At 37.3% G+C, this 25,889-nt stretch overlaps 1 protein-coding gene across 3 annotated transcripts in view; it reads left to right on the forward strand.

Moving 5' to 3' along the window:
• The window catches only part of rbms3 (RNA binding motif, single stranded interacting protein), a 179,217-nt gene that overhangs the window by 54,059 nt on the left and 99,269 nt on the right, over positions 1-25,889 (forward strand). For all 3 annotated transcript variants that reach the window (XM_065298561.2, XM_065298560.2, XM_065298559.2), the window contains exon 4: positions 5,067-5,158. In XM_065298561.2, coding sequence (XP_065154633.1) covers positions 5,067-5,158 — 92 coding nt within the window. The remainder of the gene's footprint in view (positions 1-5,066; positions 5,159-25,889) is intronic.

A 25,889-nucleotide genomic window follows, 5' to 3' on the forward strand; every position in this document is an offset into this window, starting at 1 on the left:
CAATGTCTTTGTGTCAGTTTATTGTTTAAAATGGTCCGCAAATTTGCGTTTCATATATGTAACACGTGACCTTTCTACGTCCTTACGCAATTACGTGAGGTCGCGCTGGCACTTGACAGGACTGGAGATAGACGAAAAGTTGTGGTTTAAAAGTGCATATTTTTTATTTTTCTTGTCAAAAATAACAATCGTTTCACTAGACAAGACCCTTGTGCCTCGTTTGGGATCGTTGAGAGTCCTTTGAAACTCCGTTGAAACTGCAATTTTAAACTGTTAAGTGTTGGGGTCCATTAAAGTCCATTAAAATGAGAAAAATCCTGGAATGTTTTCCTCAAAAAACACATAATTTCTTCTCGACTGAACAAAGAAAGACATCAACATTTTGGATGACATGGTGGTGAGCAAATTATCTTGATTTTCTTTTTAAGAAAATTGACTAATCCTTTAAAAAAACGTTTTGGTTGCTTGGGATATGATTAACATCATCTTTACCATCAAAAACCTGTTTGCGTGATTGTGAAAGAAGTCTTCACAACCAGATGAGACGCTAGCGTGACAAACAGGGTTAGCCACAAGAACAAGCTCAGGGCTCCTCCTGTGTTGATTTGTAAAGTCCGGCCCTTGTTGTTAGGGGGGGGGGGGTAAAAATAGCTACGGGGCGAGGGAAGCGTCCTGCCAAAAATGATGATTTAGCAGACAGTGCCTTTTTTTAGGAAACACTGTAAATAAACAGCCGGCCTCCTACACAGTCTGCCAAACCTGGACCTGTTCTTCTGCAGTTTTATTCGCATGTGCTGTACAGTATATGCATGTCTTTGTTTTGTTTATATCCGCACATCCTAAATGCATCCTACATCGAGCATTACATGCATGTGAGACGGCTGTTTGGGAAGCAGAGGAAACCACTCCGGACTTTAGAAGACTTCCTCATCCTGAAGTTTACTACCCTTCTACTCTGCTATGTTTCTCCACCCTGATGGGATTTCAGCCAGGACTTATGAAAGCCAGGCGTATCAGAAAACGACTTTATTAACATCGCACATTTTGTCAAGCGTCAGTGAATGGATTTTTATAGTACATGTTTGTCCTGTTTTCTTCCACTTCCTTCCAGGATGTGCAGCTCAGCTTTTAGTCCAAAGATGTTGATCATTAAACCCTTGCAATTAATCCCATATGATAGAGACAGATTTGCTTGCAATTATTTGGTCTGTTTGCCTGCATGTCAAGATCATTCGTAGGTTATCCGTAAAGCGATGTTTTTAATCGTTTCCCATAAATGGGTACTGTAGTTGGCGGTGCATTAACCGTACGTGCTTTGTACGCAATGTGTTAGGCGACTCTTTCTTCAAGGATTCTGACGAACGGTAATTACGAACTTGTTTGTGCAAAAAAAAAAAAACATTTTCAGTTTCAGACAGCTGTTTTTTCCCCTTGTCCTCAAATACAGATGGAGTGGGTGGGGGTTTGCAGGCGACGGAGAAGGGTGTGTTTCTCTTTGGCTCAATCACGAGCCTCTCATTAGACGAAGCGAGTGTAAATATTTGTGTGTTGTACAACACACCAGCATGACGACAAGGTCTCTCTTTCATTCTCTCTCTTTCCTTTTCAAATCAGAATTAGCTGCAGATAAATGCGATAGTATGCGTGTCTGAATCTTTTTCCCACAATCTGAGCGTGCATCCAAACGAGAGAGAGAGAGAGGTTCAGTTGTGTGTGGAGTGTTGGAACGAAACCGAAAACGGAATACGTGCACTCATTCGAAGCGAATTTGTATTTATGGATTTAATTACGCAAGGCTTCCAAAACACTTCCATCCAAAACCCCAATGTGCGTGATGTACTACACACAAACACGCACTTTTATCTATCAGCTCTGTGCCGGGTTCCTTTTGAGGTCTGTTCCGGTACTGGGCGTCACGTTGTTAATAGGAATTGATCCCAACATTCTTCAACTTGGATCTTTCCCAGCCCACTTCCTGATGCCTGCTGTTTAGCTCTCTTGGTCAGTGACCTCAGGAATGCTCGCAGCTTTCTTTCAAACCAGAAGTGTTCCTCTTTCTGGATGAAGAACAGTCTACTGGAAATCCTTTTTCACACACAAGCTCTGTTTTCTTAGGCTTATGAAACATCTGCAGTCTTTGGGACATCTGGCTGGATGAAATCTCCGCTGTAGAGATCTTTCTCCCTCTCTTTCTTACTTCCATGTTTGGTGGGCGACTTCAAAGCGGATGGCGTGTTGTTCTGTATGCGAGGTGTGTGTGCGTAAGCGAACACATATGTTTGGCATATAGAGCTGTTGGCTTAAACCCTTCACGGGCTCTCGAAAGCTCGACTTTCTACCATCTGTGGTTTCGAATGTCAGTCAGGCTTTGAGAATGTGTGTGTTTAGAGTTTGGAGAGGCTTATGGTCAGAATGCCTTCGCTGAATGAAGAGACAGTCGCTCAAAAGTGCCTCAGATGTGCCGACGGTCAGCAAAAACCTCCGTCACTCGCTGTTAATCTATTTCACTTGATATTAGCTGATGAAGGGTTTGTCAACAAGAAGAGAGCTAAAAGGGAAAACTGCAAAAAGAAATCATGACACATCATGGTCACTAACCCAACCCAACCCCATGGACATTATGCTTTATACAAACAAAACCATGCTGTTATCACATATGAACACAACTCATACTATCGAGTGCACCTTGCTGCATCAACTTTGTGCTTTTGCACTGGGCCCACTTTATACATCCTGCACTAATGTACAGTAATAATGTACCTTTATATCTTTTAATACTGAACATTTCTTAATATTTTTTTTTTAGTTGTTACTGTCATTATGCACTATTACATCAAGACAAATTCCTTGTGCATGCAAACCCACAGTACTTGATTATAAAGGTGATTCTGAATAAAGTCAAATAAATATATTATTATATTTATAAGTAAAGTGTATTTATAAGTGGTATATATTTTCTATATTATATGTCCTGTAACACTTTACTTGAAGGGGTGTTTATAAGACTGACATGACACCTTCATAATCATGACATGAAAAGTGTCATGAACATGAAGGAGGTTTTATGCACATTAATGACAACTGTCATTAAGTGTCATTTGTTCAATTATGTCATTTTTAATGCAAAGATGGCATTGTTTGATATTTCTTTGTTATGAAACCTTGACATAAACCAATACATCATAATTTGACATAAATCTGTCATAAACATGACATAGCAGGATAATTGTCATTTAAATGTCATAAGGGGTTAATACTATGTCAAATAATTTTAAATACCTTAACAAAATGTAACAGACACGTTCAAATATTATACTTAACTTTATGTATGTGCACAATACATAAAACCTGACAACTAACAGAACTTATTCTTCCTCACACAGAGGGTTCTGAAATTTTCTGGAAAAAAAACTAACAAAACATTTAATTCATTTAATGTAATTAACTTTGCAGCAATTTAGACCTAACGCTGCTTGACTTAACCCATTATTGTACTGTTTTCATTTAGTTTTAGTGGAATCGGTCTCCAAATGCAATGAAGTATAATTGTATCAATTTTAATTATTATTATTATTATTGAATAATTGACTTCCTTTGTTAAACACATGGAGGAAACTTAAAAAAACATTATAAACTGAAAAATATTCCTGTTGTTGTTGTAAAACTATTTGACAGAGTATTAACTCTTAATGATATTTCAATGACAAATTATATTTGTACCACTGTAGTTGAGGTCAAGAAAAATATTCATGACGCGGTTATAAAAGTTTTTGTGAGATTATTAACACTTAATGACATATTATTGACAAATTCAATTTGTATCACTGGTAAAAAGTTATGTTGTCTTGGTAATGTCAAGTTGTTATGACAAGTTATAATATATTGGTTAATGTCAAGTTGTTATAACAAAGACATCTCAAACAATGTCATCTTTGCATTAAAAATGATTGAACGAATAACACTTAATGACAGTTGTCATAAACGTGCAAAAAATCTCTTTCATGTTCATGGCACGTGTCATGTCATGATTATGAATGTGTCATGTCAGTCTTATGAACACCCCTTTAAGTAAAGTGTTATCATACTGTATTTGAAATACGGATTATATGCCGTATATGTACAGTGTATGTACATAGTGATGCAAAATTTGGGTTTGATCCCAGGGAACACATATACTGATAGAAAAAAAATATATAGATTAAACAAAAGCGTCTGTCAGTAGCTTACAGATGTTTTTATTGATTTCTGTATATGTATGTATGTATGTGTATATATGTATATTTATGTATGTATGTATGTATGTATATGTATGCATGTACTGTATATGTGTACATACATACATACATACATGCATACATACATACATACACACACACACACAAACACACACACACATATATATGTAAATACATATGTATACATCTGTAAGTCGTTTGGCAGACACTTTTATTCAAAGTGACTTGGACTGCATTGAATCTATGCATTTTTTATATTACTTCATGGGTTCCCTGGGGGACAAACCCATGATCTTTGCATTGGTAATGTAATACTCGACCATACACTCTATGTATGTATGTATGTATGTATGTATGTGTTTGCATAACCCAAACAATTACAATACTTAACATAACTGTCACTGCAATGTTTTATTATAATACTTTGTAAAGGAAGTCACAGATCATCTTCTCTCCCTGTCTGCCTGTTTGGCAGACATGTTTGGTAAAAGAGTGACTGCGGGAGGGGTGAGGTCAGGGTGAATCTTCCTCTGTCCTGTTACTGAGGAAATAGTTGACAAGCATAAGCCTTGAACAAAATGGCTGTTTCCTGTCGCCCCGTGCGCACACACGCAGACTCAAGCGACTGTGCTCAAACATGCAGACTCTCTCCACGATCTGCGTGATAAGACAAATAACCGAGCATTCTTGTTTTGACCCATACATTCAAAATCTGATGAACATGTCTGATTTATGTCTGATAAAGAATTTTTGAGTTTTGGCAAAAACATAGACGTGTGTGTTGTAACGCGTATAAATAACTCACTCTTATCTCTCTCTCTCTCTGTGTAGGATATGGCTTTGTGGATTTCGACAGTCCGGCGGCCGCGCAGAAAGCTGTAGCGTCCCTGAAGGCCAGTGGTGTGCAGGCACAGATGGCAAAGGTAAGCTGGGCTTTACGCCGTGCCCTAAACACGCGCGTCGTGACTAGAATCAAGCCATTTTGTTGTTTCCTTAAGGGGAAAATATTATGTGAAGTCACAGAGCCACACGGGATGCTTGATGTTACATCAAAGTGCTACATGATGCCATAGAAGAGCCATTTTTGTATGGTTGCATGGTAAAAGTTTAAACCCAACATTTGACATCACACCTGCTTAGGATATGACCTTGAAGTCCAATGCTAACCGGAAATAACCTCTTAAACAAGTGTAAGGGGGTTACTTGTTCAAACCTTGCTAGACTAGTCTAGATGGTCCGTATTGATGGTCTTGAAGCGGCACTGGCAGGTAAAGCTAACCTTAAGGTTAAAATTTTAATTGTTTTGCAATGACTATTTTTTGATGATTACTCGTACAAAATAAATATGTCGGTATGGTTAACATCTGCGCAGGAAGTATACGTTCGATTGACAGGAAGTGGTGGAAATACACTTGTGTAGGCCGACGTCCAGTGTGCACATAAAGACGCACGCACAGTTGTTTAAAGCATCTGTCCTCTAATATTCATAAGCTTGCGTGCTGTCAGGATGCAGATGGTTTGTGTATCTGAAATCCCATTTAAATGCGTGCCTGTCAGAGCTCTGTGCAACACAGCATGCCTCATATGAAACAGACAGGTCATCTTACACTGAGGGAGAGAGAGAGGCGGCGCTTTGGCACATGCATGCATTTACACTTGACATTTTTATGCGGCTTACATTAAACGGTTTTCCCGTTTTGCTTGGTTTACAGACTTAAACTGTTGTTCCAAACTGCATTTAATTAGTAGGAAGATCTGATAATCATTTTGGAGGCTCTTCATAGGATCTGTTCCAAAACTCTGTGATCCTAGCCAGTATATAAGGCATCATAGGCTGTTCCAGAAGGTAGGCAACATAATTATACTGCCTGCTAAGTTAGGTTTTTTTAAGGCAGTATCTCATCCTTTATGGTTTAGGCAATCCTTGAATACTATTCATTGCAAGGATATCTGAGAATAAACAATTATAGAAGCTAGGAGATGAGAAAATCATGATATATTGAAGTTATAATATAACATAACATAACAATAATTAATAAATTAATTGTTTATTATAGTGAGTTTTTGCACGGTGGGATGTCTGTATTATTAAATGAAGTGCATCTGACATGTTTTCTTGTAAATCAGCATTTCCTATCAGACTCTTAATGGATTCTGCTAACAAACCAGTATTTCTGAATGACCTGAGGCCAGGATTAAGCGGATTTGAAGCGAAGGGTATTTGATAACGTTATAATGCGTCCCGGGAGCATTCGATTAAAGGGGACATTTCACAAGATTTTTTTAATATGTCAATTAAATCTTTGTTGTCCCCAGAGTACATATTTGAAGTTTTAGCTCAAAATACCATATAGATAATTTATTATAGCATGTTAAAATTGCCACTTTGTAGGTGTATGCAAAAATGTGCTGTTTTGGGTGTGTCATTTAACATGCAAATGTACTAAATGGCAGTGGTGTGGTTAGAAAGTGCAGATAAAGGGGCGGTATTATCCCTTTCTGACATCACCAGGGGAGGTAGATTTCAATGACCTACTTTTTCGCAGAGAATGGTTTACCAAAACTAAGTTTCTGGGTTGATCTTATTCACATTTTCTAGGTTGATAAAAGCACTGGGGACCCAATTATAGCATTTAAATAAGAAAAAAGTCAGATTTTCATGGTATGTCCTGTTTAATATCTTTATCTAGTTTTTGACATAGGTGGCGTTTAGCGGCTTTTGCACCTGAGCTCCTCAAATATAACCTTATTTTAAAGTGATACCTTTATGTCATTAAAATGAAATTAAGAAAAAAAAAAAAATTTAGCCTTCAGAACTGTCTTAACTGTTCTACGTGGCATTGATTCAACAAGGTGCCGAAAGCATTCTTTAGAAATGTTGGCCCATATTCATAGGATAGCATCTTGCAGTTGATGAAGATTTGTGGGATGCAGGGCTTGAAGCTCCCATTCCACCACATCCCAAAGATGCTCTTGGGTTGAGATCTGGTGACTGTGAGGGCCATTTTAGTACAGTGAACTCTTTGGCATGTTCAAGAAACCAATTTGAAATTATTCAAGCTTTGTGACATGGTGCATTATCCTGCTGGAAGTAGCCATCAGAGGATGGGTACATGGTGGTCATAAAGGGATGGACATGGTCAGAAACAATGCTCAGGTAGGCCGTGGCATTTAAACGATGCCCAATTGGCACTAAGGGGCCTAAAGTGTGCCAAGAAAACATCCCCCACACCATTACACCACCACCAACAAGCCTGCACAGTGGGAACAAGGCATGATGGATCCATGTTCTCATTCTGTTTATGCCAAATTCTGACTCTACCATCTGAATTTCTCAACAGAAACCGAGACTCATCATACCATGCAAATTTTTCCAGTCTGTAACTGTCCAATTTTGGTGAGCTTGTGCAAATTGGAGCCTCTTTTTCCTATTTGTAGTGGAGATGAGTGGTACCCGGTGGGGTCTTCTGCTGTTGTAGCCCATCCGCCTCAAGGTTGTGCGTGTTGTGGCTTCACAAATGCTTTGCTGCATACCTCGGTTGTAACGAGTGGTTATTTCAGTCAAAGTTGCTCTTCTATCAGCTCTATCAGTCGGCCCATTCTCCTCTGACCTCTAGCATCAACAAGGCATTTTCACCCATAGGACTGCCGCGTACTGGATGTTTTTCCCTTTTCACACCATTCTTTGTAAACCCTAGAAATGGTTGTGCGTGAAAATCCCAGTAACTGAGCAGATTGTGAAATACTCAGACCGGCCCGTCTGGCACCAACAACCGTGCCACACTCAAAATTGCTTAAATCACCTTTCTTTCCCATTCTGACATTCAGTTTGGAGTTCAGGAGATTGTCTTGACCAAGACCACACCCTTAAATGCATTGAAGCAACTGCCATGTGATTGGTTGATTAGATAATTGCATTAATGAGAAATTGAACAGGTGTTCCTAATAATCCTTTAGGTGAGTGTATTTGTACCAAATGTATACATATCTGTACCTAATGGTACATACTGGCATGTTTTTCTAACAGGATAGAGCTTCCCGAATAAGTTACTTATAAGGTTTATTACATTGGTGATTTTACTCTCATTTCATGCATTAAAAGCTTAATATTTAGACGCTTTGAGTTTTATGAAAAAGAAAAAAGTTTGATTAAGTGCTTGCGTTTGTGATTAGCTTCTAGCATAAACCAGTCAGCAAAGTTTCTTCTCATCTCTTCCCACTTCATTAAAACAGTCAGAGCTGAATATGAATTTCACAGAAACAGCTGTGTAATCTAAACATCCAAAATAATTTAAAAATAACTTTTCATTGTGCTGTGTTGTTTTCGGTGGGATTCAGGAGGATCTGCCTTCCCCTGCGTAAGAAACTAAACTGTTGTTCAGAGGAATTTACGCTGTGGAAGATGGCCACATACGTCTTTTTAACAATGAGAGAAGGGCAATTAAAAGAACTAAATCGCCTGGCTTAAGGCTCATTAAATTAAACAGGAGTGCAATCGAAGAGTTTCCCTCTGCCCTATTAAACCTGTTTTCATTAAGAATTCTCTCACTTTACCAATGCCTCCGAGCAGGAAAACCGACCTCTTAACGTTATTTCGCCAGCGTATCCAGCTTCTGAGACATGCTTGTGTAGCTGTCCATGCTTATTGTGGAGAATTTCTTTGAGGTAGAAACGCATTCGGGAGTTTGGGTCAGAATGTGTTATGTAGAGAGTTATGGGAAAATACGAAAGCCTGCATTTAAAGTATGTAAATTCAAAGGGGTGTTTTCGTCTAAAGATACAAATAAACTCGACTGTGGTATTCATGTTCACCTTTAGATATTCAAGGAATAATATAATAACATATTGCACTGAAAAGACCCTTGCAGAATCCTTTAGTATGTTGAAATATTTATGAGACATGTATTACTGCCACAGGGTGCTATTATATGAATAGATTTGCTAATCTAAGAAAACATATGCAAACATATACAAAACCCTATGCATTTTTTTGAATCAGGGTCTTATGTTAAGGTTCAATACTTTCACTTTAATAGCAAGGTCAATAGTCAGTAATTAAAATGCCTTATTTTCACAAATGTCACTTTAGTCATTTCATTGGTATTTAAAGGAAAACACCACAGTTTTTCAATATTTTACTATGTTCTTACCTCAGCTTAGACAAATTAATACATACCTATTTTTTTTCAATGCGTGCACTTTTAATCTTTGTACAGCGCCTCGTAAATGTGTTAGCATTTAGCCTAGCCCCATTCATTCCTTAGGATCCAAACAGGGATGAATTTAGAAACCTCCAAGCACTTCCATGTTTTCCCTATTTAAAGACTGTTACATGAGTAGTTACACAAGTAAGTATGGTGGCACAAAATAAAACTTTTGTTTAGAGCCATAGCAATGAATGGGGCTAGGCTAAATGCTAACACATTCAAAAAGTGCTGTACAAACATTAAAAATGCACGCATTGAAAAAAGATAGGTATGTATTAATTAATCTAAGCTGAGGTAAGAACGTAGTAAAATATTGAAAAACTGTGTTTTTTTGCCTTTAACAAAGTTGACAGGCGTTTGCTGCAAAACCCTCTAAGTGCATGCAAGCTATTTTGGCACTTCTTCTATAAAAAAAAAAATAGTAAGACATAGTAAACAGTTGCAAAATCACTAAAGATTCAACTAGAAACATGCAAATGATGAAAGTTGGAAATTTGTAAAAATGAAGAAACTGAAGCACACATTAGTGATCCATGTCACTGCCACATTTGGATTGTATTCAGGTCAAGGTACTCACAAGGGACCCAAGTTTGAATGTGAATCACGGTCATTTCGCATGCCGTCTTTTATCCAGTTCATCTTCCATGCACTTTACTGAAAAAAATCGCCATGGCATTTAGCGGATTTTGCTAACAAAGTGATATTTCTGAATGGCCTGATTAAGCGGATTTGAAGCAAAGTCATTTGATGAATGTATAATACGTGCAGAGAGCATTCGATTAATATCATTATCTCATTTTTGTCAGAGTTGTGGAGCTCCTCATATGAAAACGGTCATTGTACAAAATAAACTGTCTTAAGAAAATATAACATATCCGATCCCTATTAATTCAGTTGTTAGATAAAATAACGAAATTTTTAGATACGGATGTCTGAATTATCAACCATGCTTGATATAATTGCATGGCATTCATAGAAGGTGTCACAGAAGATAATAATTCATGGCCTCATTACTTTGATAGAGTCACTGATGCAAACCTAATCCATTATATTTTCTTCTTCTAGTGTATTTTGCTCTATTATTGGTTATCACAAATCATTTTGCTCTTCAGTTTATTGTTTCGCAGCACATTGTTCTCATTTGATTTGCATCATCTTGCCATAAAAGTCTTTTCTTTCTGCTTAAAACTGTAGGTGTAAGCAATGTGAGCATTTCAAATGGATTTGTTGTTTTATTTTCATTTTATTTCGCCATTCGTAAAATCATTATGGGGAAAGTAGTCAAACTTTCTGTCTCTTTTATTCTTCTTTATTGCATCGTGATTTCTCCTGCTTTGGCATTCTGGCTGTTTTTTATTTTATTTTGTCTAAATGCACTTTAAAGAACTTCTGTTACCACTTAAACAGATAATAATGTATTTTCTGAAATGTAAAGTCTTCTGTTTCTCACAGTTAAACAAACAAAAGATGTTTGAATCAAGCTGGGAGTTTGTTTGGCAGGAATGTGTTATAATTATGGCGAAGTAATGAGGTACTAGTGAGGAGTACTGTAATTGTGAAGAGATGAATTATTCATGGGACAGTATTTATGTAAATGGTTACACATATGTTAACCGTATAATCAGTAAGTGAGAAACGTGTGCGTGTGTGTGCATTATTCAAGTACGTGTGTTTCTGCCTGGAGATATTTTCTTCACATCTCCACACACAAACACTTTTTTACATGTTTGCTGGCAATGCATACAGTACATGTAATTTCTCAAGAGAGGATATTTGAATTTGGTTTGGAATTTCCATCCCGCGTAAACTTGTTTTTGTCGGAATCTGTGAATTTTCTCGCTCTATGCTTGCGTGTGGAATTGAACCATCATGTAAAATGTCAGGCGGTCTTAGAAAGTCTCCGTTTGAGAGCCGTTGTGTGAATGCTGTTGGTGAGGTTTATTGTTTTCTCAATTTAACGGTTACTGTGATAGACAAGCAACAAATGAAACAAAGGAGAATAGAAACAAAGAAAAAGAAACTTTTTTCTATTATTTGGCATGCATTCATTCTGTATTGCCATTACTGTAGTTGCCATTCAGACGGATTATACCTGAAGAAAGTGTGCGTTTGTTGTACTGCTGTCATACCATAAATCTTTGCCTAAACCACCCCAGACCTGTTCATAAGCGGTTTGGCCAGAAAAATCAGCTTGCTGACCAACTAAAACAACCTAAACCACATTAGACTGGTCTAATCTGTTCGTTTTAGCAGGGTTTCACACTGTTTAGAAATAATAGTCAAAATGTGTAACCCAGATGTCACTGAGGCAGTACCTTTTAAAAAGGTCCTATTAGGTACAGATATACATTTGAGGTACTAATATGAACTCTTTAGGTGCAAAGCTGTACTTTTGAAAGGGTACAGTCCCAATGACAGCTGGGGTGCATATTGTGACCATTTTATTTCTGACAGTGCAGAGAAGTATATTAAAAAAATCAAATTACACATCCACCTTATTGGAATCACATATAGCTTTTATGCACCTGGTGTAATTAAAATCACACATTAAACCTTCATATCAACCCAAGACAGATGACTACTGTGAAGTGACTTGAATATGTAAATATTAAAACTCGATTTTCGCTGTTGTGATGAGGTTATAAAAATGTAAATTGAAACTTGCTCTTGATTCTAATCAATACTTGAAATGTAATGTCAGCCATTACCATTATAAAATGTAATGTTAGTAATCTTTTATTGATACAGTCATCATATTTCTATTATTTAACAGCTTCGGATGGTCAGGCCCTCATTAGCTTTTTAATATATAATTGGTGGATTAAACTACATGACATAAACATATATTTTGGAAAATGTCCTCACGCATACAGTAGTGAAATGTTTCAAAAGCAATTTTGAGGTGACTTGTGGGCTCTCTTACACAGGTCTTTTCGTCTTAACTATACCTTTGCACCTAAAGAGTTCATAGTAGTATCTCAGAGGTACATAGGGAGAGCGGGGCACAACCTAACGCTTTTTGGTTTTTGCTCAATCATTCAAAAAATATTTGAGTTTGATTAATTATATTTTATACAAGCAACACACACATCTCTGCTAAAAATGAATATATGAAGTTTGTTTCTAGTACTTCCCATTCTTGGACAATTACACCAAACGTGACAGAAGTGCAAACATTACAACTTACCCCATAGGTGGGGTTAAATGTAACAGGCAGGGGGTGAGTTGTAACACTTGCTAAAAATTAAGTTTGCCTGCAAATATTTTAATACTATTTTGTCTATATACTTGAATTGGACATTGTTTATATATCTGTCTATAATAGACAGATATCCACACTGTATTCATTCATCCGTCTTTTTTCTAACAATAGTTCCATAATAAATAAATACAAATGTCTAAATATGTGAGAAAAAGCAGCACAATTATGACAATTTTTTATATTTGACCCAGAGATTCTGAGATAATGAGCATCAAAGTCTGATTTTAGCCATTAATTTCATTATGTTTTAAATCTTTGACATGACCTTATTCAATCAATATTAAAGATATGAACAAAAATTAATTTGACACACGATTTTTGATAGACAGGCACATTTATTTTGTTGCAGCTTGCAATCATTCGTGTGTAGCTTATTTAAAACAACGGCAAGAATTACGCTAACAATAGCTGTTTTTATATTGCAAGTGCTGAGGGGTTAGTTGTAACACAGCGTTACAATTAACCCCGCTGGGTCAAAATATTTTCAAGCCCAACAAAAAAGTTGCTAAGAGCTCCAGACATTTCAAAACAATGCTATGTTTTAGTCAACAAGACACTGATTAATATGACATAGCATTGGATTGAAAAAAAAACATATGATAAAAAAATTTACTTGCATGCCACCAAAAACACTTGTTCATCTATAACTCTCTGGAAAAACATTTCAGGCTTTCCAATAATTTGCGGGAGATCGTCTTTTGGCGGCATGAAAAAATACCAGAAAAAACAAAACGCTCAACCTTGTGCAACAATGTAAACAGTCCATGTTACAACTAACCCCATGTTAGTTTGTGCCTCGCGCACCCCAACTGGTACCAAATGTTACACACCTTTTTAAGGGTACTGCCCTAGTGACAGCAAGGGATAATTTTTGGACATTTTTTCTTAAATGCTCATATCAATAATGTCACTTAGATACGGTAAATATCATTATCCTGGTATTAAACCATTGTATTAGAGGTCCACTGTAATATAGCTCCCAAGGTTTGTGTGTGTGTGTATATTTGGTCCTTGGCTTTTTTTTACGAGTGGGAGCAAAGTGGTAATATTACGGGCTTTGCTTCACCTTTGGCTTCTGTTATGATTTCTTTCCTCAGGCCGTCTGAATAGCGGTGAACACTCAGATAATATTGTGGGCTTGAGCGTGTGTTTGTCGCTGAAAGCCTAGTCTGGGTTTGCCTACAGTATGTTGGAATGATCGAAATACTGGGGTTGCGCATTATCAACCATATCAGATTCATAAATAATAATTGGATGACATAACATTCACACAGCAGTCATTGCAGAGTAAGGCAGGTATATAATACAGATATTTTTATCAGAAAGCAACGGAGACGTATTCTAGTCATAATGGTTTCTTCGCTCCCGGTGGAAACGCACAATGTGCGTATTTACATATCACATATACGTTCTTTCTGAGCTGTAATTGCATTACTCTCATGGCTTTTATGTAGCAATGCTTTCTCACAGCGCATTCCTTTGCTTAAAAATGGTTTTGTTTTTAATATAGCCATATAGCAGAAGGCGGAGAAAGTCCCTCGGGGTATTAGACGACGAGAGGAAGTGTGGAAATGCTCTCATTCTTTTCCGTTCTCAATTTTGCGCGTGTCACAGGGTTCCAGTGGTGCCAAATGAGGGTGAATAATTGCTCCTTAAAGAAGAAGGCCTTTCCAGGCTCACGGACACCCTCGTATGAATAAACCAGTGCAACGGCTTCAAATTGAAGTTAAATTGTTTCCCCTCTCCGTGTGCTGTAAGCAGACTTATCGTTTCTTCCCAGAACCTCAGCAGTTTTCTCATAACGTCTTTCCCTTCGTTTAAGAGGCTCGAGTCCAGACAGAAAAGTTGTGGAAAGCATTCCCTGCGGTAGAAGGTTGGCCCTGCTAGTAATAACCTAACCAAGGTCAGGTTGGTAATTAGAGTGTGCGTGTGTGTGTTTGCCAGCCCCCATCACACCTTAAGCCCAGACGTGAATTACGCTGTGGGAGCCGGAGCTGCACCTGTCGCAAAGATTCCTACTGCTGGGTGACTGGCAGGTCTGCCACACGTATTCACTTCGGCTGGGTATTATAAAACCTTGAGGCCTTGCCTGAATGCTGCTTTCTTAGACAACATATTATTTTTCATCCGCCTGTTTAATTGATGATGACTTTTTTATGTTTTTTCATGTTGCAGGTCTTGTTTGGAATGATTCCTAGGTTGCTAGGATGTTGTTGTGAGGTTGCAAGGATGTTGTGTCGATGGTTGCTAGGATGTTTGCTTAGTAGTTACTTAAAGGTCACATTTTTCCTGTGTTTTCAAAGCCTTGATTGTGTTTACCGTGCGCAATATAATATGTGTTCATGTTTTGTGTGTAAAAAACAATTTACTTTCCTGTATACCTTTGCTTATCATCGTCCCAAAAATGGGCTGATGTCTTCCTTGTTCTATAAAGTCTCTCCTTCAGAAATACAGAACGAGTTCTGATTATGTAGCTTGTTTAGTGTGTTGTGATTCGACAGCAGCTTAGCTTAGCAGAGCCGTTTGAGCTTAGCTGGCGACTGACGTATTCCTGTGGGCGGAGTTAAGTCAAAAACTCTTATATTAACGTCATTCTTCGGGGATGTAAAGGAGTGAAATCCGTAAAACTCTACGGAATTTCGCTGATTTAATCCCGGTCATTGACAAGCACACATACGCCGTGTTTGTAATGATTAACTGTCAATGACAACAAGCACACATACATAGTCTATCCCGCGCGTTTGTGAGCCGTCATTTGACAAGGAGTACATAAACCCAGCGTATGTTGTTTGCTTTTACCTTTTTTAATGATAGAGAGCATGAACCATTTGATATTTGAAATTAAATAAATCTTACAGCTCTCTTAAGGAGATCTCACTTGACTCTGTCATCTGTAGTGACGCGCGATCAGTCAACATGATTATTTCAAATCCGTTTACAAGACGAATGCTCTTGTAAATTAACATTGCATTGTAAAAATGAAATTATCTTCATACGTGCTAAATTCATAATGAGAATGTATTAACACAAGCTTTTTTATTCTGCTATAATATACAGTATAACACTATAAACAATTATATATGTATTTTTATATACAAAATATAATTCTATCTTGACATGCACATTATCTGCTTCATGTTGGTCCAGTTTAATTCAGAGGACTTATTGGTTTGGTTTATTCATTTTCATTGTAAGCCTTTAAAAAGTAATTATTTTAAATGCAATTTTGTAATATTTAAAGCTTAAACTCTCTAATATCCTTACATTTAAAATCATTCCTTAGATTTTCCCCAAAAAATTCCACAGAAAGAGCAAAAAAGTCTGCAGATTTTGTCTGGCCTGGATTTTACTTATGCTATAACAGCAACCTTACACACCAACTAAAGTTTGAAAAATGAGATCACGAAAAGCGTGACCTTTAAAATAAAGGTGCTACACAATAGCATAGACATCATGTGTTGTTCCATAAAGAATCTTTAACTATAAAACAGTAAGAAAGAAATGGTTATTTTAAGCATCTTTGATTGAATCATTTTTGGTTCTTTTGAGGAACCAAAAATGTTTTTTCCAATGGGAGTGGTTTCAAACCTGGGGTTTGGGGTTGGTGCGCACTCCATTAGGAAAGTTAAAGTTTACTAAGTTTATTTAGTTATTTAGCTCTGCAGAAGGTTTTTAGCAGCATACCTTGCAAGAACCAATAAATATAATAACCAAATATTTTTCTTTGAACATACTGTAAAGGAGTGTAAAAATAAAATATCACTTAATTAAAAAAAAAAATGCTCTAGTATTGCAGACTCATGCAAAGCATGCTGGGAACTGGAACCTCCTCAACCAATCGTTTTGATTTAACTTGATTAAACTGAAGTAAATTTGCAGTGCCAGACTCTTTCTTAGCTTCCCTTGCAAATTGAACTCATCACAACCACCAAAAGTTTGTAATTATTTGCTGTGTATGTTAGAATGAGGCTGTGGGATTGAAATGACTCTTTTACATTTATACATTTACATAAAATAAAACAATTAATAAACTTTTTTTCACAGGTTTGAATTCAGTTAACTCATTTTCAGGTTCAGGTTTACATGGGAAAGTATTCTTATTTATTAGCATTGCCATTCTCAGGGGACAACCAGCGCTAATCCAAAGACAAAGAATCTGAAATAGGTCTTTATACAGGGAAATTACATTTTGTGTTTGCTTAACTAAGCATAACGCAAAACTAAGTATTCCTAACCCTTCGATCAGCCATACTAAAAATCGCATTCTACCTGAGTGTACATACCAACAAACCACCGAAATACAAAACTGAATCATGTTAAAAAATCCAACCACCACAGCAACCGGATTCTTCTTCTTGTGATGGTGCCGCGGAGAGAACGGAGAGAGCAGACAGGAAGGAAAGGGAAAATGTGATTGCTCTTTGTCTTCCACCATTGACATCAAATTCCCATTTCCTAAATGTTCTGTGCAGTGCGTTGCTTTCTCCCTGGGCTTGCCGTCGCTCCGCGTGTATTGCGAGAGCGCGTTCTTGCTGTTCGGTTTGTTGTGGGCCCACGGTGATTGAAAACAGATGCCTTGTTTTTTGTAGTTGTCTCACCGGGTAAAGTAATGGACAAAGCAGAACGCAGGACAGCGAGAGCATAAACGAGATCTATTGCGACACAATGAAATGGGCTCGGGAAGCAATAAGCACCAGACGCATTCCGGTTATATAAAATGGTGGTTTCTCACTCTCTTTCACTCGCAGATGATTTGTACTGTATAACATAATGCGGCTTCCGTTTGCCTATGATTTTGCAGCCGAGCCGGTAGAGTCCAATATGAAATAGAGCCACGAACACTCACTGCCAGTGTTTTGGTTTGTCGTAAGTCTTCTGTAGTTTGTGGCAGGGTTATCTGGAAACTTTGTGTTTTTTTGTTTCAGTGGAACTCTTTATTTTTTCGAATTATTTTTCTAGCACTTTCTAGCTAGTTGTGGCTTACTCGAACATCACTAATGTGTGGCTCTCCTGATTTTGCCAAGTGGTTGATGTCCTCAGGGCAACATTATGTTGACATTTCAATCAATCAATCAGATTTCAGAAATTCGTTTACAGTTTAAGCCTTAAACCAGAATTGGGTGTTTCGAGACCAATGTTTTTCACTTATGATGTCCCTCTAATTTTAGGGTTTGGTTATAGTTAGGGTTAAGGGTGGGTTTAGGTTTTATTTAGAAAAATGTTGTCCTTGGGTCAACGCAATATGTTGCCCTGAGGACATCAACCACTTAACAAAATCAGTTTTAGCACTAATGTGTAGCCTGCAAAGCTGCTGTTCTCACCTGTATCTTCACTTTTATATAATCTTAAAGGGGACAGAGAATGAAAAACCATTTTTACCTTGTCTTTGTTGAATAATGGTAGTCTACCCGCATTTACGAACATAAAAAAAGTGCTAGACATGCTAAACATCTCAGTCTCATAGAAATTCCTCTTTTAGAAATGTCAGCCCAATCTGAAAAACTGATGCTTATGACATCACAGGCATCTAACTGCCCCTCCGCTTTAAAATAATTGGCTACATTTTTTGAGTGGCAGCAAGGTCAGCCAATCAGTAATGAGATTGCAAGTTAAGCCAGTAGGGGGAGCCAAATAGGTGCAAAACCACTTGTTTAAAATCCCCCACCCTAATAGAGGTATCTTAGAGAGGTTTTTAGGAAGCTTCTAAGGCATTACAGACCCAAACAAAAACTTTTTTGTCTACATGTCACATCACAGAACAAGGATAAATACCCTGTTTAATCATTCTATATCACCTTTAAAAATAATGGTGCTGCGTGATGTCATAAAAGACCCATTATTGGCTGTGTGGTTTTTATAAAGAAACCTTACAATTCAAGAACCTTTCTGATTCTCAAAGAGTCTTTGTAGTGGAAAGGATTTTTATGAAAATTTGGATTTTTGGGAAAACGTTCTTTGGGGAACTAGTGGTCCTTCCTAACCAAATAGCTGAAACAAATCTAAAAAAAATGACAAACCAAGGCTCGGGGTCTTAGGAGGTTAAATAAAAAAGATAACAACATTGCCAAGATGTAATAGAAAATATACATATTATATCTGAAATAATATCTTTGCTTTTCAAGTAAAAAGTAGATTATAAAACTAACATAATGTATAGGCATTTTTTTATTCAAATTTCAGTTCTAAATTATTTATATAGTGCTTTTCACAATGTTGCATTGTGTTAAACATAAAACAGGAATATTATTAAATATGCTATAATTAAAACTATTAATCTATAGTGATGCATACTCTGTATTGTACATGCAAGCTTTCCATGCAGGACTGCCCAAAATGTCGGTGATATGCAGACGGGCCTTACTGTAGGTCCTGCAGACAGCCAGAGCCCTTGTGAGAAATGACGACAGCGCTGGAGGGAGACGGGTCTATGTATATATATGACACAGACAGATAGGAGCATCCAGACGTTCCTGTCTGTGTGCTTTCCTCTGTCTCACTCTCTCACAAATAGTTTCATTTTTAAAACGTGTCTAGTGCCAGCAGCTGGAGGGATGCGTTTTCCTCATCGATGGTCTAGACTGAGCGCAACCAATCTATTCATGTTGGAATTATGAGTCCCACACCGTTTCCTCTCCTCTCTGTGTGCTCTAATCTTCAGAGAATAGGGACTGCACATTGTAAATGCACCCGTGTACATTATCATCATTAAAAACAACAGCGATTGCAAATCCTTGAGCTCTCAACTTTCCTTTCGCTTTGTGCCCAGCCCTCCAGCTCCTGAGTGCACCCACTAAAAGCCCCTTTCCTTCCTCACCCAGCTGCTAATGCACAGATAATAAGATTGGTGAGAGGATGATAGAAGCACAGAGACACTAACATTCTGACTACATCACCCATAATTCAATTGGGCCAGCTTGGTCCTTTTCCTTTTGTTTGTGAGAGGAAAGCTTTAATGCCACACCCACATCCTTCTCTAAAACAAACAAAAAATAACCATAGCTTAAGCTATGCTCAGAATAGCACATTATCATATTACGCATACTATTTTAGCATCATGTTGTGTGTAAATTCTGGAAAGTATGCAGGGAATATTCAGATGACTTGCAGTATACAAACCAGTGCGTACTAAAGGGTTTGTGTACATGCACCCACAATGCTATGCACTTTAAAATATTAGCCAATACCAAACTATATCTGATTCAATATATTTTTGGATGACAGATAGTTATATATAAAACTAAATTTAACATCCCCCCAAAAAAAATACTGATTCGATATGAGATGATAACTGTACGGCTAACAAAGAAACACAATGGGCCTTATTTTACAATCTAAGCATGTGGTCTAAAGTGCACAGCACACAATCTAAAAGGGCGTTTCCAAATTCACTTTTGATCATTTAACTACTGGAAAAATGGTTTGTGGGCCAGGCACACAGTATAAAAGGGTTGTTTCTATTCTCGTTATGAGTAATGGGTGTGTTTTGGGCGTGCAATAAACCAATGAGAGGCTCATCTCTCATCCCCTTTAAAAGCCAATTGCGCTCAGGCCATGCCGATTCCCTATTTAGATGGCAGAATTTTAAACTGAAAAACTAAGCGGAGGAAGAAGACCACCAGTTTACGATTGAAGTAAAAAAAATAGTACGAAATTGGTATTTTTTTGTATTAAAACCTTTAAAAGTCGTTTTCTTTCATTCATTGAGGTAAATTAGCAGGCTTTCATTTGCTGTAAATGTATGGATAGCCTAAATGTTCAGTGTAATCTTAAAGAATAATACATTTATATATGTGAAAAGAGCTGAACCGTTTCAGCTGTGAGTGTTTTGAAAAGCATTACTAAAAAAAGGTTCTCATTTCACCCTATCCAGAGGTACAAATTTCATCATATACAATTAATCCGTTGGGTAACATTTAAAAAAAAAACTTTACAGAATAAATGCAATATTTGCATTTGTTTAAAGCAAAACATAAAGTCCATTAACGATCCCAAACGAGGCATAAGGGTCTTATCTAGCGAAACGATTGTCATTTTTTACAAGAAAAATTAAAAATATGCACTTTTAAACCACAACTTCTCGTCTAGATCCGGTCGTGATGCACCAGCGTGACCCCACGCAATACGTCAAGAGGTCACAGAGGACGAACGCGAAACCCCGCCCCATTGTTTACAAGTGTGTTGAAAGAGGACCATTCCTACGTTGTTGCATGTCAACTGATACTAATTAATGTCTTTGTGTCAGTTTATTGTTTACAATGGTCCGCAAATGTGCGTTTTAAATATGTAACACGTGACCTCCCTACGTCACTACGCATTTACGTTAGGTCACGCTGGACCGGATCTAGACGAAAAGTTGTGGTTTAAAAGAGCATATTTTTTATTTTTCTTGTCAAAAGTGACAATTGTTTCGCTAGATAAGACCCTTATGCCTCGTTTGGGATCTTTTAGAGTCCTTTGAAACTCCGTTGAAAAAAACTGTTAAGTGTTAAGTATTAAATGTTGGGCTCTATTAAAGTCCATTAAAATGAGAAAAATCTCTTCTCGACAAAGAAAAAACAAAGAAAGACATCAAAATTTTGGATGACATGTTGGTGAGTAAATTATCTGGATTTTTCTTTTAAGAAAATTGGATATTCCTTTAATCAAACAACCTAGGCCAAAGAGAAAATCCCTTCGGAAGCTTTAAAAAAATAATAATTAATTTATAATATAATAATTTAATTAATACAATAAATGCAGTGTTATTATTCAGTTGATTTCTGTACCTAATGATTTTAGACCTTACATAATGTGCAACTTTGTTCTTTTTTATAAATGTTTGTAATTTCTTGATTTGTTATTAGATTTTTCCCATACTTTTTTTGCTGATCCGTAGTTCCAATCCGTGCCCTAGTCTTAGGGGGTTGAACATTATTTAACAACTTAAAACAAAGATTTATGCTTGGTGCAAGGAAAAAATTAATTGAGAGAAATAAACAATAGTGTACAAAAAGTGTAATATAGTAAGTAAATGTATCTTTTTTTAAAGATTATTAAATATCTGTATTGAAAAACAAGATTTATTTTTACAGTGTGGCAATTGTTTACTTGATCATCAGTGTTAGTTTTATTTGGAAATATGCAATTATTTAACTTTTTTCTTGACAATCAATAGCAGGTCCATGTTTGAGTTTAGTTTTTGGTGTTTTACTGACCGACGGAAAATTTAAAGTTGCGATTTTCTAGGCCAATATGGCTAGGAACTATACTTTCATTCCGGCATAATAATCAAGGAATTTGCTATCATACCTCGCCATATCAGCCTAGAAAATTGCAATTTTAAATTTTCTGTCGGTCTTAGTACACAATGTAACTACAAAAGAGTCAAGTTTTAAATAGGAAAAATATTTAAACTGTTTGGTCATTTTTAAGTCTGATGCTAATGGTCTAATCAGATTCAATGGATTATGCTAAGCTATGCTAAAAGTGGTACCGCCAGACCCGGAGTTCAGGTTAAATGTTTAAAAATCAAATGTTTAACTCTAGGGGAGCTGGAAAATGAGCCTATTTTCAAAAAAAGTATAGTGTTCCTTTAAAGATGTATGTACATTGTAATTGAGAACCATGTGACTATTATTGTAAGAAATAGGAACAATTTCACTTGTTTGGCTGGCTAACTGGCACATGTGGATACAGTAAACCTACTATGTGTCACCCTTTACATCAGTTTAAGATCAATTTTCACTTCATCCACAGAGAAGTCATCCAAAACAGAGCCACAGACATTCTGTTAGCCTCATAGTATGGACTGCATTCAAAAAATGAAATCTGGAAATGCAGAGATTTTGACTGGTCGTCATTCCGCATGGAATTGCATTGTGCAAGCAGCTGCTACTGGCGGAACAGCATGTTCTCTGGGCTGAGAAAAGAGTGAGAAAGCAAAACAGACTGCAAAAGAACGAAAGAAAAGGGAGACTTGTTTGGAAGATTTCGGTATGTCACATAGATAACCCTGTTTCACTTTCCCCGTTGCACAAATCGTCTGGTCGGAGCTAAGTCAGAAACCGGGCCAGAATCCGTGCATGCGTCACACATTTCTCACCCTCGCCTGTGCGTGCGAGCCTTCCCCAGGTCGACGCCAGCACTCGAGCAGAATCTTAGCCGTGAATCGAAATCGATTGGCTCCAAAGAGCAGCTCACTCTAAACAAAGACAAATGAACGATCCTCATTTCCTCTCACTCCACCCCTCGAAAAGTCTGTAACGCTCACCCTCTGGGCGTACGAAATGTGCAGGGCGAACTAGCGATGTAAAGGAAAAAACAATGGACCTGATACTTTTGACGTGTAATAAATCAAAAGTTCTATAATTCATATAAAATCTCCTGCTAGATGAGAAGGGTAGTCGCGAGATGGCCTGCGCTGAGTGATTAATGCCTCTCTTTACATTTGATCTCCAGGCTCAGGCCTCTTATATGAGCAAAAACAACACGAGGGCGTAAGCAGTCTGTGAACCAGAGGCGGAAATGATTCTGAACATTTGGATATGAGCACATGATCGATGGATAACCGGAATGATAGAGTTCAGGAGGAAGTGCCATGGAAAACATTGACTGATGTGTTGCAGGGCAGGCCCACCGCGGGTGTGACGCGGTAGGCGTGGTATACGCGGCTACGTCAGAGAGCCAGCTCTATGCGTGCCAAACTCCAGCTGTCCCGGAGCCAGATGTCAAGTCAGGATTACCTCATCACGGATACTAAGTTGCAGCTGCTGCTCTTACTGTATGTCAGGCTGATATGAGCTCACTCGCTGGTTACCGTAAATTACGCAGCTAGAGCTCCATTTGTGATGTATCATAGATTATCTTTGGCGCTGGACTGTGCAATAGATCCATCCAATAATGTAGCTGGCGTATTGCACACGGTGCAGTAGATTGAAACGTTCAACTCAGAATCAGAAAGAGCTTTATTGCAAAGTGTGCCAGCACATTAAAAGAATTTTCCCGGGTGATGGAAGCTTTTGGTACACACGTCCAAGTACAAAATTAAAGTCAATAAAAATAAAAAAACACAAAAATATAACAGACAACGAAGTCTGTGGACAGCCTATCTGTGAAATTCATTTTGGCCTGTACCTCAAACTTTATATTTATCAGTCTATGGTGTTTTTTTTGGTAATGCTTTGGGAATAAGCAGTGTGAACGTAAAAAAAGCCTAATTAAGAGCATGTACCACAAAACCAGTCATAAATCGCACAGGTATATTTGTAGCAATAGCCAAAATAGGGTCTAAATTATACATTTTTTATGCCAAAAATCATTAGGATATTAAGGAAACATCATGTTCCATGAATTTAAATAGTCAGGATTATCTCTTAAAGGGACATTCCACTTTTTTTTAATTGCTCATTTTCCAGCCTTTGATTTTTACCTTTTTGGAATCCATTCAGCTAATCTCCGGGTCTGGTGGTACCACTTTTAGCATAGCTTAGCATAATATATTTAATCTAAGAGTTTCGATTTTTTTTCGACTGTTTAAAACTTGACTCTTCTGTAGTTATATTGTGTACTAAGACCGACAGAAAATTAAATGTTGTGATTTCTAGGCAGATATGGCTAGGAACTATACTCTCATTCTGGCGTAATAATCAAGGACTTTGCTGCTGTAACATGGCTGCAGCAGGCGTAATGATATTAGGCACCAGCTGAAAATAGTCCCATTAGTAACTTTCAATGGGACTATTTCTGGGCACTGCGTAATATCATCGCAACTTTAAATTTTCTGTCGGTCTTAGTACACAATGTAACTACAGAAAAGTCAAGTTTTAAATAGGAACAATATCGAAAATCTTTGGTTATTTTTAGCGCGATGCTAATGGTCTAACCAGATTCAATGGATTGTGCTAAGCTATGCTAAAAGTCGTAGCGCCAGACCCGGAGATAAGCTAAATGGATTCCGAAATGGTAAAAATCAAGTGTTTAACTCTGGGGTAGCTGGAAAATGAGCATATTTAAAAAAAAGTGGAGTCTCCCTTTAAACCCTGGTAAAGTGCAAGCAGTGCGAAACTTGAAACGGGTAACACAGTGTACCCTGGGTTATTCTTTACAAAATGCTGCGTTATTTGTATTACTATTACTAGGTATTGCTAACTATCTTATATTTTCTATCCTATTGTAAGCGTGAAAAGCCATATTTTGTGTTATTTAATAGAAAATCATGTTGACTTAGAATGGCATGATGATGATTAAATAAATGTATATTATGTATGTAATCTAATAAATGTATAGTAGTACACTTATTACTTTGAATTAAGTGTGAACAATAGCAATTAAACAGGGACACAAACACACAAGGCTTGTTGTACAGTATGTTGCTGGTTGTAGGCATTACCACACGACAAATGGCGCTCTCGGCCACGGTCTGGATGATCTCCACTGATTCATGGGCTCACAGTTTTGGCAGGTTTTGAGTTGCGATAGGCTTTGTTGGGTAATATTGGCTCACATGAGCTCAGCATACTTGTGCTCGCGCGTGAGGACTTCTGAGTTTATGACAGAGCAAACTCCACATCGCTTGGGTCCGTGATGGACATTATAGTCGCAGCATAATGGCCTTACTGGAGAAAGTCTCACTATATTAACAGATAATTGAAGCACATAAGGGTCTTAAATAGCAGTGTATGTGAAAATGGGATTGTAATGTTATGGCTATAGAGGCTGTGTGTGATTTGTCTCATTATGAGACATAATTTGTTTGTGTCTTGTATAGTGACTAAGTTGCACATTCGAATTAGTCTTTTTTGCTTTTTAATTACGTTTTGGCAGTGTGTGTTAAATGAGCTATGGCAGGTAAGCACTCTATTCCTCCTCCATACAAGAATAAAACGCTCAGATTGAGCGAGACACTAATCTCTTTATACCAGTCACTTTGATCTAACAAGCGTGCTTTCTAAAGAGATATGATGATCTGATCTGTTTTTTGTTTTAAACAGATTGTGAAATCTAAATTGGCCATATTTACATACAGTGAATCCTTAATGCGTGTTTTATTTATATTTAATATTTTCTATTTGTGAAAACATATTTTTTTATTTTTGCAAAACGTATTTTACATTACCAAACCTTGAAAGTGTGTAATGCGAGTCGATATTACAAAAGATCATCAACGTTATTAAAGGGATAGTTCAACCAAAAATGACATGTGTTATT

This window comes from Paramisgurnus dabryanus, chromosome 13 (genome assembly GCF_030506205.2).
Source record: "Paramisgurnus dabryanus chromosome 13, PD_genome_1.1, whole genome shotgun sequence".
NCBI lineage: Eukaryota > Metazoa > Chordata > Actinopteri > Cypriniformes > Cobitidae > Paramisgurnus > Paramisgurnus dabryanus.